This window comes from Mya arenaria, chromosome 7, assembly GCF_026914265.1.
Source record: "Mya arenaria isolate MELC-2E11 chromosome 7, ASM2691426v1".
NCBI classification, from domain to species: Eukaryota; Metazoa; Mollusca; class Bivalvia; order Myida; family Myidae; genus Mya; species Mya arenaria.
Window position 1 is genome coordinate 60652856 of NC_069128.1, and position 14283 is coordinate 60667138.

The 14283-nt window shown below is 32.9% G+C and overlaps 1 protein-coding gene across 1 annotated transcript in view; it reads right to left on the reverse strand.

Moving 5' to 3' along the window:
* The window catches only part of LOC128241573 (nephrin-like), a 44518-nt gene extending 31272 nt beyond the window's left edge, over positions 1-13246 (reverse strand). Inside the window, exon 1 of the mRNA XM_052958577.1 lies at positions 13098-13246. Coding sequence (XP_052814537.1) covers positions 13098-13158 — 61 coding nt within the window. The 5' untranslated portion in view covers positions 13159-13246. The remainder of the gene's footprint in view (positions 1-13097) is intronic.
* Between the last annotated feature and the right edge of the window lie 1037 nt (positions 13247-14283).

A 14283-nucleotide genomic window follows, 5' to 3' on the forward strand; every position in this document is an offset into this window, starting at 1 on the left:
ATTGGCACCTTCAAGACTTGTAACATTTTTACAGATTTCTCTTAGAACAGCAGGGTCTCAAAACGTTTGGTTGAAAAGTAAACATGATATTTAGGTTACTAGTATGTCATTGTGGCCCATAAAAGCCATCTAGTCCGTAGGAGTTCTTGTTACGGGACAAGATATAAATAATGTTTGCGCAGTCCTTCTTGCATTCAACTTACTTGAATATATCAGGATAATCAACGAGCTTTCCAAATGTATCAGGTATTTATGGAAGGCTTTGATGTGTTGCATTGCCGACAAAATATGTGCAACATCCTCACATGGTTTCAAAAGGCATTCTATCAGCAGTTTCTAAGGACTATGAAACTTGACATAGGAAAAGGGCAGTTTTGTTGTTCACAATTGGATTGTAAATGCACTCTTCCATAGTTGCCTGGCTCATTCCATGAGTACAATTTTAAATCTGATTATCTTACAGAATTTAGTTTTTCACTAATTTATCAATTTATGTTTATGTTTGTAAACTGCATATAAATGAATTATCATGCTGTATTGAGTATGAATTAAATTATATGCCTTTTTACCTTTTCTATTGAACAACTACAACTGTTTTTATATTATTGTGTTTTAACATTTAATTGATTGCAACTCTATTTGATCTTACCCAATTTATACATGAAACCTAACAATAACATTCAAATCTTTTGACCAAGGAACGTATTCATGGTTACCGTTTATCACTGGGTAGAAATAACCAGAATAGAATGTGTATATAACTAAATTGATTCATTGTGTAAAGATTATTAATAATTTACCAGCATCAATCGTTATTTTCAAATTAGAGCTAAAAGTAACGTAATTTACACATGCGTTATCTGTACAATCATTAGCAAGTTAGGGATGTATTGATGAAATCGACTAAAACATATTTAAGATATGACATACCTCTTTTATCAAGCAAAATTACATGACTTTATTTTTTATTACATCTCTGTGTAACAAAATATTTCTATATAAACTTTTATATGTTACGTATTTACAGTAACGTAATTTACAACAATTTGCGCGGTGTGAAATATTAGAAAAACATCCATAAAGCTTAAAACCGATGATATATGAACTTTTATCTCATAAACAATAATCATACATAGAAGAAATAGTACAGATGAAACCTAAAAGTAGCTACTTAGGGTAAAATAGTATAAAGGTCCGTTACTCCTTTATGCCCCCTCCCTCAAAGCGTAAACCTATCTCATTTTGTGGCGTTTTGCTAAAGCTTAAAAAAAAATCATAACGTTCAAAATTCCCCATGGGGGGGGGGGGGAAGGGTAATTTTGCAGCTTAAGGTCTTGTTATGCATACTACAGCTAGTCGAGAAAACGGAACCGAAAGAGTTTCTATTGAAAAGCAGAGAATAAGCTCTTAAAATCGGTTTTCAATTAAAATATATTCATCTTTTTAGCATTAATGTGTCCACTACTTTTAGTCGAATGACATTGTAGAAAGTGTGCAAATTGGGTTTAAACTTTGAAACTTGTTACACTTGCAGAGAAGATGAATATAATTGAGAAAAAAACTCAAGACTCAAAACTCTGACATTATCCAATATGGCCGCCAATACCATAACCATGTTAATATATAGTTGTAGTACGTACTGTGACCTTATTAAATGCCTTGTTTAGTGCGGTTTTATGATTAATAAGATGTTGAGTGAGTCACCAATTTCTAATTTCATAACAAAAATCCTCAAAAACAAAATATATGTTGCCCTGGCAAACATAATTTCCCTAAAAAATGAATAATTTATCGATTTTAAGTCAAAACCCCTTTATTTCCATAAGTTAATGCTTATCGCAAAGAATTGTATGAAAAATCACCTCCTTTTATTTTGTTGCAGTATTGCAGAAATTTTAACTTAATTGAACATGATATTGCCAAACTGTTTTAGCACAAATTAGGCTTAATAAGAGCTATTCATTAATTCGTTCTGGCTCTAAATGGGCTTGATGGTTGCCAAAATACGGTATGTTTGGTACTGTGTAGGAATAATTTAAGTGTGATATGAAATGTGTTGTTTTTGTCTCTGTAATGGCTATATGGTTGCCACGATGTGATCTATTGTGGTACTGAGAATGCTTCACATGGGTTTGTTTGGCTTCAACTCGGGCATATGGCTGCCAAATATAGTCTTTTGGGCACTGAAAAAGCTATATTAGAAATATATAGTTTGTTTTGCTCTGAATTGGCTTCATTGTTGCCAAAATGTGGTCGATTTGGCACTGAAGAGGCTTTATTGGAGATACACTTGCTCTAAATGTGCTTTATTGTAGTCATAAAACAATGGGGAGAACTGGACTGACTTGAGTTCAGACACACTGTTTAGAATGATTTGTGTTGAAGCTTGCTGTGGTTAAGAATGCCGATTGTTATACTGCTTTGGTGTTTGCTTGACAAATGATGAATTTAAAGCTGCACTCTCACAGATTGAACGTTTTGACAGCCTTTTCATTTTTGGACTAGGGCACTTGGGGCCTAGTTCATAGCCATAAACACGCTATCTGCATTCTCAAGCCGCATCTGGGGGTTCACTGACGTAATGTATTCATACGCTGTATTTTAATTGGATTTCGGTTAGCAAATTCGAATAATCAAAGTAGTACCAGAACTGATTACAATGAAAACATTCAATAAAAATAGATCTCCTTACAATTCAAGCTAACTGTATGTTCTTTTAATGAAGCACAAGAAATTCATACGTAGCGAGTGAGTTAATCGGGTTAACTACATGAATGTTCTTGCATACGGTCAGATTATATGCAATAAGAATATGAACATATTGGAAAAGTACGCATCGAAATTTTTCCGTTCAATGCTCTGTATTGATAGACTGGTACCCTCTTTCTCTTTTATCCGAAATGAAACCAGTATCAGCTAACCGCGGTGCCCGTTGCGCATTCGAAATGTCTTGTGAATTCATACGTAAAGGGAATAAAGCGTGCGGTCTAAGAAGAAAACAACCAGAAAAGTTGGTTTAAAAAAGTATTGTTATCCTTTGTATAGAATGTTGGTATTCCGAAGTCGGTCCCTGACACGTAAATTTTCAAGCAATACAAGTTCGTTTGAAAAAAATCATGTGATTTCAATTGCAAAATGGAGATAAAAAATATCAAATATGCGCATACTTATTTATGAAGTTTCATTCTAAATGAAGCCAAATATATGAATATGTGCACAGCATCTGTGAATAAGATGATTGTTTACCTATGTGCATAGAAAAGTCTTGGAGCCACTCTCAGTGTAAGTACATAATTACTTTATACATTTTGTTCAATGATATGGTGATAAGCCATGGCCATTGATAAAACAATCTTGCATGCTCAATTTTGATTTCCTCTCTTATAATGCACCAGTCAATTGTTACCACGGCCCCCTCGGGGATATACCGGGGAAAAGGGCTGTGTTTTTACCTTTCTGGTGCTCTCGTAGCTAAAGAACTTCAGCGAACACATTATATATTACCATTTTGGACGTGTTGTAAACATCAAAAACATACATATCAATATTAAAGTTATGGAAGCCAGAGCTAGTGTCCTCGCAATGCCGGATGATTGCGGTGGTTTTGTCTTCCCTCAAAATATATCAGGGAATTGCTCTTACCTTAGATCCCCGGGATGCGGGGACGTTATTCATGGAATTTTACCACCCGTTTGATCTCGCAGGGCAGGGATTTTACCGGGGATTGGCTGGACCGAAAGTCAAAGTACCTGCTATTCCCTTAGGGGGGCGTGGTTACAAACTGGTGCATACTTTACAAGTTCTTTTTCTGAAGACGCTTTGTGCTCATTTTTTTGTTTTCTAGCCAAGAATGAAAATCAAAAATCAGTCAGAGATACAGTATGGTGATGCATTGTTGTTGATAGATCAATATAAATTTGTGAAATATTTGAGGAAAAGGTATTTGGTTAAATAATTTACAAGTGTAACTTTTGAGTTTTATTTAACAATGCAGTGCCGAATATTGTGGAGATAGAATTGAATTTGTATTAATTAATCAGTTGACTTGTTGACTTATTGAATATTTTGATTTTAATTTTGTTCCCTAAACGCCACAAGTCAACTGATTAATTAAATGAAGATTTAACCTCACAATAGTCTTTCTCAAATGCTGTCCAGGATTTTTTATGCTTAAGAATAACTAACCTCGTGATGTCAGACCAGAAATCATCTTGGCATGAGATTGGATCACTATGGATCATTATGCACCAGTCAATTGTAACCACGGCTCCCACATCCGGGGGTATACCGGGGATAGCCAGCGAAATGGGCCATGTTTTTACATTTCAGGTTGCCCCGCAGTGCCGGGTCTTCCCGAAAAATACAGTGTGGATGGGGCTTAATGTCCCTTGGGTGCGGGGGCATTTGGTGGGGACTTTACCATCAGATTATCTCCGCAGGGCGGGGATTTTAGCTGGGGTTGGCTGGACCGAAAGTAAAAGTCCCCGCTATTCCGGGACCGGGGGGGGGGCATGGTTACAATTGACTGATGCATTAGCTTGTGTATTCAGATAAAGTTAAGAATATATATTTATTCATATAAGTTATACTTTGCGATCTAAATCAAAGATTTGAAAAAGGTATCCTGTATCAATAAATGCAAGTATACATAAATGACTGTGCAAATCTTTATGTATCATCCAAATATGAGTACCTTGCAGGGTGAATGCTATTTGTAAAAATTATACTAAGTGAGCTTTCAAAATTACCTTTCCAATCGCATACACAATGCAGTTTGAAACCTGGATAATTAAAACAAATCTTGGTTGTAGACCATTACTATTAAATATTTGATAAGTCACAGACATTATAAGGTACAGTTTAAAGGGGCTGTACTCAGTTAATTATGAAAAAGCAAAAAAATAAAGAAAATTGTAGAAAATTGACAATTTTAATGCTAGAAATCACAAAAAATAATTCCCTTGAATTATTCCTGTCATAGCTTAAAGCTGCACTCTCACAGATTTACCGTGTTTACAATTTTTTTTTGTCTTGGAAAGAGCAAATTTTTGCGTTAACATCTTCAAACAATGATATCAGATCAGCTCATAGTTTGTCATATTTCCGTTCGAAAATTAATGTTATATGGCTTAAACCGTTACTAACAGTTTAAGAATAATGCTTAAAACATCAATTTTTTGACTTTAATATAAAAATCTGCCATCTAAATTTTGTTCAGCAGTCTTATATAACTGGTTTCCATGGATTTTCGCAAAAATTGGCTCGTTCCAAGACAAAAAATAAAAAAGTTGTCAAAACGTTCAATGTGTGAGAGTGCAGCTTTAAACTCATAATAAAATTTCAATGCACTGCATTTGACATAATTTTAAACAGATGAAAAAATGTTATTTTTAAAAAGCACAATATATCCTTTATGTGACCTTACATTAAAATGAATTTATTCAGATCATAATTAAGTGACTTTTCTTGCACTTAAATGTGAACAAGAAAACTTGGGATTGAACACTAAATGAAACAAGAATGAAATTTAATGAATCACAAAATATCATCAAAATTATACACACAAATGTTCTTTGATATACACAAAAATGAAACTTAGACTTTAAAAAAATTACCATTTACTAAAAACGATTATATAAAATGATGAATACATTTGTAGGATTTGATATCATACTAGATGTAACTCGGCTTCGTTTATTTTTCGAAACTTTCTCTCAGTGATGAGGAATAAATTTTATTCACTGCAGTTGTTTTCTAAGTTAATGAAAATAAGATCAATTGAAACAGTTCATTAACTACTGTTGATCAGTGTAGATTGTGGGAGGTCATGGTTGATTTCAATGAACCACCAATAAGCCCTGCCAAAATTGGATACTGATTGGTCAGTCAGGTGCTTATGGTAAGCATGATTAGCATGAATGTTCATTTTAACCATCATTTATGAATGTTTACAAAATCACTGAATATTGAAATAACAAGCAAAATGTTAGTATGAATGATGAAAGCCATGAAATATGTGAAGTATTCAAAAAGAGACCATTTCTTCAGCTTGTGTAAATAATGAGAAAATTGTTAAGTAAAATTATTAGGAAAATGTTGAAATCTCATGTTTAAGCCTATAATGATCATACTTGATTGCTATATTATTGACACTTATTGCAATATGTTTTATTCATTGCAATATTTATGTAAAACATTAATTATTATGTTGACTTAAGTTTGATGATAAGAACTAATGGTATAGGTGATGTGAGAATGATCTCGTAAGTCTTGAAAAACGCTTTTGGTATTGTGAGTTTTTTGCTCCAGTCTTGTTTAGTTTAGCTTTTGAAGATTTTCAAAGTAACTGCAAAACAATTCCAGCTGTCTAGAAAGACTATGTCAAACCCTGACCAGATATAATTTCATGTCTTTTCAAATTACCAACTTGGCAATGGTTTTATCATAACATAGGATATTGGTTTTAAAGAACATGTTAGTGTTTTTGTATGTGGAATGAAATATCATAAGTGGCACTAAATTGAACATAATTTATAGTTCTCATTCATATTACACATAGCCCCAAGTATATGTTGATCTAAGATTTAAGGCTTGGGTGGAGTCAGGGCAAGAAAAATGCATGTTAATACATTGCACTTTCCAACGCAAGAGCTGTTTGTTTATTCAAGTAAATAAAGCAATTCCCACACCAAGGAACTGCAGTATTGCTTAACCAGCTTAATTGACATTATAAGTTGAAGTACAAATTGCTGCAATTAAAGGCACATCTAGTTTTAAGAATTATTCAAACTCTGATTTAGCAACCTTAATATAGTTATAAGAACTACTTTTGCGAAATGAAAGCTTTTTTAGATTTACAAGGACGGGTGAAAAGTATTTGCCAAATGTACTGCAACACCTGATACCTGTTGCCTAGGAATCCAACAAATGCTTGGCACTTCAAATGTTATAGTACTATTCAATTTGGAGTGCCTGAAACGAAAGCTTCTTGATTCTACATTCAACATCTTCTTTCTGTATGACATATTGGACCAGGAGAATCATGAACCTACAACCTTTTGCATCTATTGAGATAGGGAGCTATCATGACAGTGACAGAGGACAATACAAGAATGACCAACTGCTGCATTTATTGAGTTATCTAATGCATACAAATTAAGACGGAGAAAACAATTCTTAATTTTTCCAAACTACTTCCTTAAGCATCTTGTATGTAATTGTCTTTTACTGATTGTTCAAAGTTACAATGGCCCTGTGGGTTAAAGATGCTCTGTCCAAGGGGTAACAGGTTTTGTACATAATAGGGTTATAAGTACTGCGTTTTGATCCAGGAGGTTGTATTCGACTTAAGTAGATTGTTTTGCAGATTCGGATTTCATAAGGCACAAGCCGAGTAAAATCAAAATCTACAAAAAACTACCAGAATCAAATATGACATTCGGCCATATCCGGATCAAAACGCAGTACTAATAACCCTTTTATTATATACATTACTGATTAGATCACTTAAAAGCCACATCTTTGCATAATAAATTTCATTTTAAGGATGCACTCATTGCTTTAATGACGTCAATTTAATAATGCGCAACATTCTTTTTATGACGTGACGTCACAAGAGTGGTATATGGCCGTATTGCACTGGAGCGGAATATGGGTTAAAGTAGTTTGTGATATGTATTGCATGTGGATTGATGATGGGTATATAATAAAGAATAAAATTATGTTTGGTATTCCATTCTCACTAGCAGTGTGATGAAATGCTGACACCATGTTATAAAATTTGATTGTCAAAGTATTTAAAAGACATTTCAATATTTCATACTTTAAAAACGATATTCATCTCATCTTAGTCTACTCAACTTGCTTTGCTATGTACAAAAGTCTGCAGCAGTAATATGAATAGCATTAGACAGAAGGCAGTGCTTAGTATTCATCAACTGCACTAAGTTATCATGGTTACATGTTATATGAATTGAATACCAAGCACAAATTAAGAAGGAGAAAATAATTCTTCACTTTTTAAATAAAAACTACTTCATAATAGCATTGTGTATGCAGTCTGACATAGGTGTACAATGTAGATGTTTTTTACAAAGATTGTTCAAAGTATGACCCTGTGGTTTAAAGCTGCCCTGAAAAATAGGTGACAGGTTTTTTATATATTATATTATTACATCATTGAAAATCGTCTCTGAAACTGCAAATAACAGACCTTTGATATAAAAGGATTTGATCAAATTAAAGCTGTATGTGTGCCAACCACGTGAATTAATTTGTACAAGTTTGTAACGACTTTGAGAAATTCAAAAGAACTATAACTTTATCTGATTTAACGCTTTACACCCCCCCCCCCACACACACACCCCTCACTCTACGCACACTTAACTAGATTTTTCAAATTTCCTTTGCAGCTTGCAAGCAGTTTTAGTCTAAAATTTAAGCTAGCCCATCAAACAGTGACCCCTTGTGATGTGAGCCGATTTTGTCAATGCTTAGAACATGGTTGTCAACATTCTCCTAAATGAAGCCCTAGTCCATCAGTGCTTTCAGCACTTTGATTTGTCTTGGAACGAGCCAAGTTATGCGAAAATCCATGGAAACACGTTATATAAGACTGCTGACAAAAATTAGATCGCAGATTTCTATTTTTAATTTCAAAAAATGATGTTTTATGCATTTTTGTTAAACCGTTAGTAACGGTTTAAGCCATAAAGCTTTAATTTTCGATCGAAAATATGAAAATCTGCGATCTGATTTCATGTCAGCAACCTTTTATTATTGGTTTACAGACATTTACGCAATAATTTGCTCTTTCAAAGACAGGAAATAAAAAAAGTTGTAAAAATGATATATCTGTTAGAGTGCAGCTTTAAATGTAGCTGCATTTGTAATTATACTTAGATGTAAATGGCCTTTTCATTATGGTTTGTTTAACACTAGCTTAACTTTATTGAAGCAGAATTTGGATTTATATGTCACCGCATTGGTTTATTTGCACTAAATGGTCTCAGGTATAGCAAAACTATTGTCTACAGGGCACTTAAAAGAGTTTTATAGAACCCCTTCACTGTATGTTTGACACCAAAGGTTGATTTAGCTCTGGCTTGACTTTTGTAGAGCCCGTCCCAGGCTTGTTCGAATAAATTGCTTTGATTGTAACCACACTTAGAAAACAGAGGGCTGCTTGTGACCTATTGTGTCAACAAGAGGCAATTTGAAATAGCGCCCTAATGGGAGTTGTGTTTAAAGATGCACTCCCAAATTTACCACAATTAAATATATTGTTTTAATGTTCAAAAAGGAAAAAATACATGTCAAAAACCATGGTGCGTATGAAGAATACCGAGTTTAATTTGAAAGAAATGTGAATAAAACACAGTATTAGACTACAGTAAACCTGAGTTAATCTCTTAGCATTCACCAATCATTTAATATTTTTGCGATTTCTGCTATTAAATACACGGTTACAATCTTGTTATCAGTAATTAATATTTTCCATAAATGCATTATTTAGTAAGTTGTTAATGGTATATAAGTCAAAATTGATATTTGTTTTACATGTGTTTGTATTGATTTTGAATAAGAGTGTCACTGTAAACTTTTGGCTACTGAGCTTGTTACTGTAGTATTTCATATACATATTGAGGCACCCACTTAACAAAACACGTTGAGACTTTTTTAATACTGTTTCGACCCTTGGCATAACTTTCATTGGGTTGTTTGGTACTAAAATAGTAAAGCAATATTAATACATTAGTTTATAAAACAACAACAAAAACAAAACAAAAAACAAGATGGACTTAAAAGGTGATACTTCCGGCTGAATGGGCATAAAGATGAAACTCACAAAAATAGTTTATATATAGCGTGTTAGCACTGGATGTGCTAAAGTAGGGACATTGTATTGTTGACTTGACTTTAAATATGGGAAAAGAGATGAAATATAATTTAAAAAAAAATGTGATTTTATTTCATTTATGGTATGGCTTAAATACGAATAGATAGGTAATAGCGCTGTCGATAATTTTCATATTTACATTTTGAGATTCAAAGGATTTTCACATTGCTTTTAAAATACGTAGTTATGAATGTCATTTAATTCACATTATGAAACAGTTATACAAATCATTTATTAACATAACGCCGCGTGGGTAAATTTACACCTAAGGTTTATTTTAGACACGTTTATATAATATTATACATAATGAGGAAGCTAATATAGTCCACGTTATACTTAAATTTCTGTACTTAATACAACTCCTATTCAATAAGCCGTATTATGTTGCAGATATTTAAGGCAAACCATAAAGACATCGGTGACCTCCCCAAAAATGTCATCCTGTCAGAAAAATATTTAACTGCACGTATTCACGTTTCTTTCATTCTAAACAAATAAAAATCAAGATGTGTTTAAATTTGATAACTTCAAATATATCAGATGAAATAGGAGTGAGATGGCTTTTAGGATTAAATGTATTTGAAATTTTAGCAGTCTGTTTTGATAGCATATAAATCTCAAAGGAAGACCAAACACATAATATAAACTTAAAATGAAGAAAAGGATATTAACCCTTAGGCTGCTGATGGCGATTTTAAAGGCTTTGCAAACAGCTTGGAACCAGACCAGACACCGAGTAACTCGGCGCCTGGTCAGGTTCCAAGCTGTTTGCCACTCAGTCAATAAATGCCCAAAGTTTTAAGTAAATTGAAAGAAATTTAGAATAAACCAGACGACATTTTTGAGCAGACGACAATTTACCCAGCATGCAAAGGGTTAAAAGATAGTGGGTATTATTTATATTCTGACAAAGAAATGTACCTTGAAGTGGTCAATGTTGTAGGTAAATTTGAAGTACAATTTAAGAGATTAATATAATAATATCCATCCTATTCGTCCTTATCTTAGTAAAAATAAAAAAGCCATATTTAAACATAACAATTTTACTGAATTCAAATTTTATCGCGATCATTTTGAACTCCATCTTAGATTGTCGAAAAACAATATCACAAAATGGTATTTCACTGTTTAAACAGTGAAACAGTGAACTATCATTTTTATTGCACTAATAAATCTCTTTAAATCACAAGAAAGTTTAAAAACAAGCGACACTAAAAATCAGTGTTTTAGGGTCAGCAAACTTGATAGAGTCAATGTATTTGATTTGTTTACTCCGTGTAAGAGACTTTTTCTTAACGCCAGTTATTCGTTTATTTGATATATTTTCTTAAACATAACTTATTAAAAATCAATATAATGAAACTCATCAGATAAATTCACATCTTATTCGATTGCGAAACATGTCAATGGATATTCACCAAATAACCAGTAAGTGACTCGTGTGGAAATAATTCTGCGTAAGAACGATCTAGAAAACACACGTCCCAACAGGATTAAAACTAGAGAACAAGTGAGAAAGGCGCCAAAATAAAGAAGGGCGGACAATTAAGCATTCGGCGCTGGGAAAGAGTTCCCTCCCTTGATAATTATTAAATTTTCTCAAAATTTGTTAAATTACCTATCTATATATACTTAACCGATACATTTACCCAATGATATGCGACAGCCTACATATAATACTTGAATGTCTATCCTGTGCTAAAATGCGCTATAAAATAGTTACAAAGCTTTTAAAGAAAAAAATGTTTTCATATTATTTTTGTTGGACGGTTTCTTACGTCTGTAAGAGTACACTTTGAAAGGAAAAAAAGGAGAAACTTTATCTGACTTATACGACGATAAGTGTATTGCATAAATAAGTGAGCAAATAAATGCATTGATAAATATATAAATACAGATTTATAAATATAAATATTTTTACGAAAGATAAACATAAGATTATTATCATGGCCTTTCTAAATGCAATGAATCGGCTAGTGGGATCACTCGAAATTTTCGTGCACGGTCCTCTTACAACCGTAAGAAGACACTTTTTCAAGAGCTCCGCTGGGGGTATAGTTGTATAAGATTTTTATATAGTATATATGCACTGAGTTGTTTGTGGAGTTTGTTGTTCCGTGGTCCGTGGTTCTTGTTTGTGATTTGTTTTGTTATATGTCTTTGGCGTATTATACCATCCCAGAGCGTTCATGGACCATGCACTATTTGTGCATACGTTTTAACCACTTTGAAATTGATTTACACTTTTTGCGGATACACTGGACATACTTGAACAACATCAACAGTCTTAATGGAACAATACATTTTCAAATATAACGTTTACTATAAATACTATTATAACGATAAAACAGAAAGTTACAGGGGTGGTATTTAGTATACGACTTAAGTCAATCTTATGATCATACACCATTGACTTCATTCACTGTATAGGTCCGTTATTTATTTCGAGTAATCCGATAAGCTACACCGTTTTTAGATCCAATTAAGTTAGAATATTGAATGCCACCCCTGAAATACAAATTTAACAAAAAAGCTGGCTCCAATTTCTCGAAACTTCTTAAGTCCCTTATAACAGGATTAAGCTAAGCTCACTATTTTTGGTGTTCAATATTTTGCGTAATTTTTACTTCTTCAATAGTTTTCAAACTTTATATAGAAATTATCTTTATGATAATCACAATAATTTTATTTAATTAATCAAAATTCAATGTAAGTTTGTATTTTGGCTAATTAAAATAGCCTACTTAAGCCTATTTAGCTTAAGAAGTTTCGAGAAGTTGGGGCCTGAGCATTTAAATGCTGACACGTGTGGTCGTTACTGTGCTGGAAACATTCCTATTAGATACATATGTATGCACAGCTACATTCAAGCTTGCCCTGGTTTTCGTTTCATAAAAATTGATAAAACCTGTGAAGAACTGCCAAATCTAATATACATTCGTTCTAATGGAAGGGTCACTGCTTCCTTACATGGTAAGGTAAAATCTAAGATTAAAACCTTATTTAAGAACGATTCAAGTAAGTCTTGATAGCTTAAGTTCAATCAAAAGAAATACTTGGATCTTACGTAATGTTTCATAAAGGTCGAAATTCAGCCCTATTTGGAATACCACCACCGATGAATAACTAGTTGTAGAGGTTTACTTTGAATGACAAACTTACAGTACTTATGTATTAATATATATTGAATTTTACTAACCTGAAGATATCATATGCACTAATATTATCACAAAGTTCACTATGATGTTTACTAAAACCATGACTGTTGAACAATATTTTTATTAACCACACATCTGTATGTTTTAACATTCAAATGTTTCGAAGAATCAGGAAGTTTGAAAACGCAAAAAAATCATGATACAGAAAGGCAGTTCGCATGGTAGCTATCAACAAAACCGTCTCTGATTACGTTTGCGATAATTATACGTCCTGTTTTCTTTTAAATCACTTTCACATACTATTTATCTGATCGTATAATGTCGTGTCCTGATGTCTGATGAAAATGATGTAAAAATTAAATTTAAAATAAAGAAAACCGAGCTTTTCTTTCACAACTTCATTTTTAAAAATGTGTGTGAAAAGGGTATATTGCGTTTAAATAATCGAGTTAAGTGATGAATTGTAACGAAATCCGATTTACCTCAAACATGATAGTTAATGGTTAAAATGTAATCCAAGATCAAGTGTTTATTAATTGTAAATTTCAGCATTGAAATAAAATAGTTTGCCATACATGGATGGAGTAGCCTTTCGTGATTCCGAAATGTTTTATTTAAAAATGTTTGTTTACAAAAGGAGAATTTTTATCGGGATTGAGTATTGAAGTTACGGCGAAATAACCCGTTTAGTGTTATTGCATCTGAAAAATGAAAAATATGCCTAACGATTTTGCAGTAAGTAAATAATCTTATTCCATATTTTTCAGTGTTGGAAATGATCTAATAATTGTTAAATTCAAAATGAGTTTTAAACATACAATAATTAAACATTTTATCATAAGTCATGGCCTCGATAAAGCATCATGTCTTGTTTATAAATACGCACCACGCAGAAAATAATAGTAATCAACTTTTTATCCGGAGTAAGTACTAAGTAACGATTTGATGTACGGGCATGTTTATTACCCGTTTGGAAAAAAAATTGCTGTGTTGTGCTTTATGGAAACTGCATTTTGAGAAATAATTACCCGTGACTAGCTCTAAATAGTGGAATGCCAAACAGACAACTATAACTTAATCCAACATCTGGAATGCATATTAGGTATCCGCTATTGTTGATATTGTCTCAAACATAACAACACGAGTAGGCACTACTGTACATATTGTGTGTGGGCCAAGTGGCATAAAGATGATAGTATTGCCGAAATAGAGGTGCAACGGTACGAC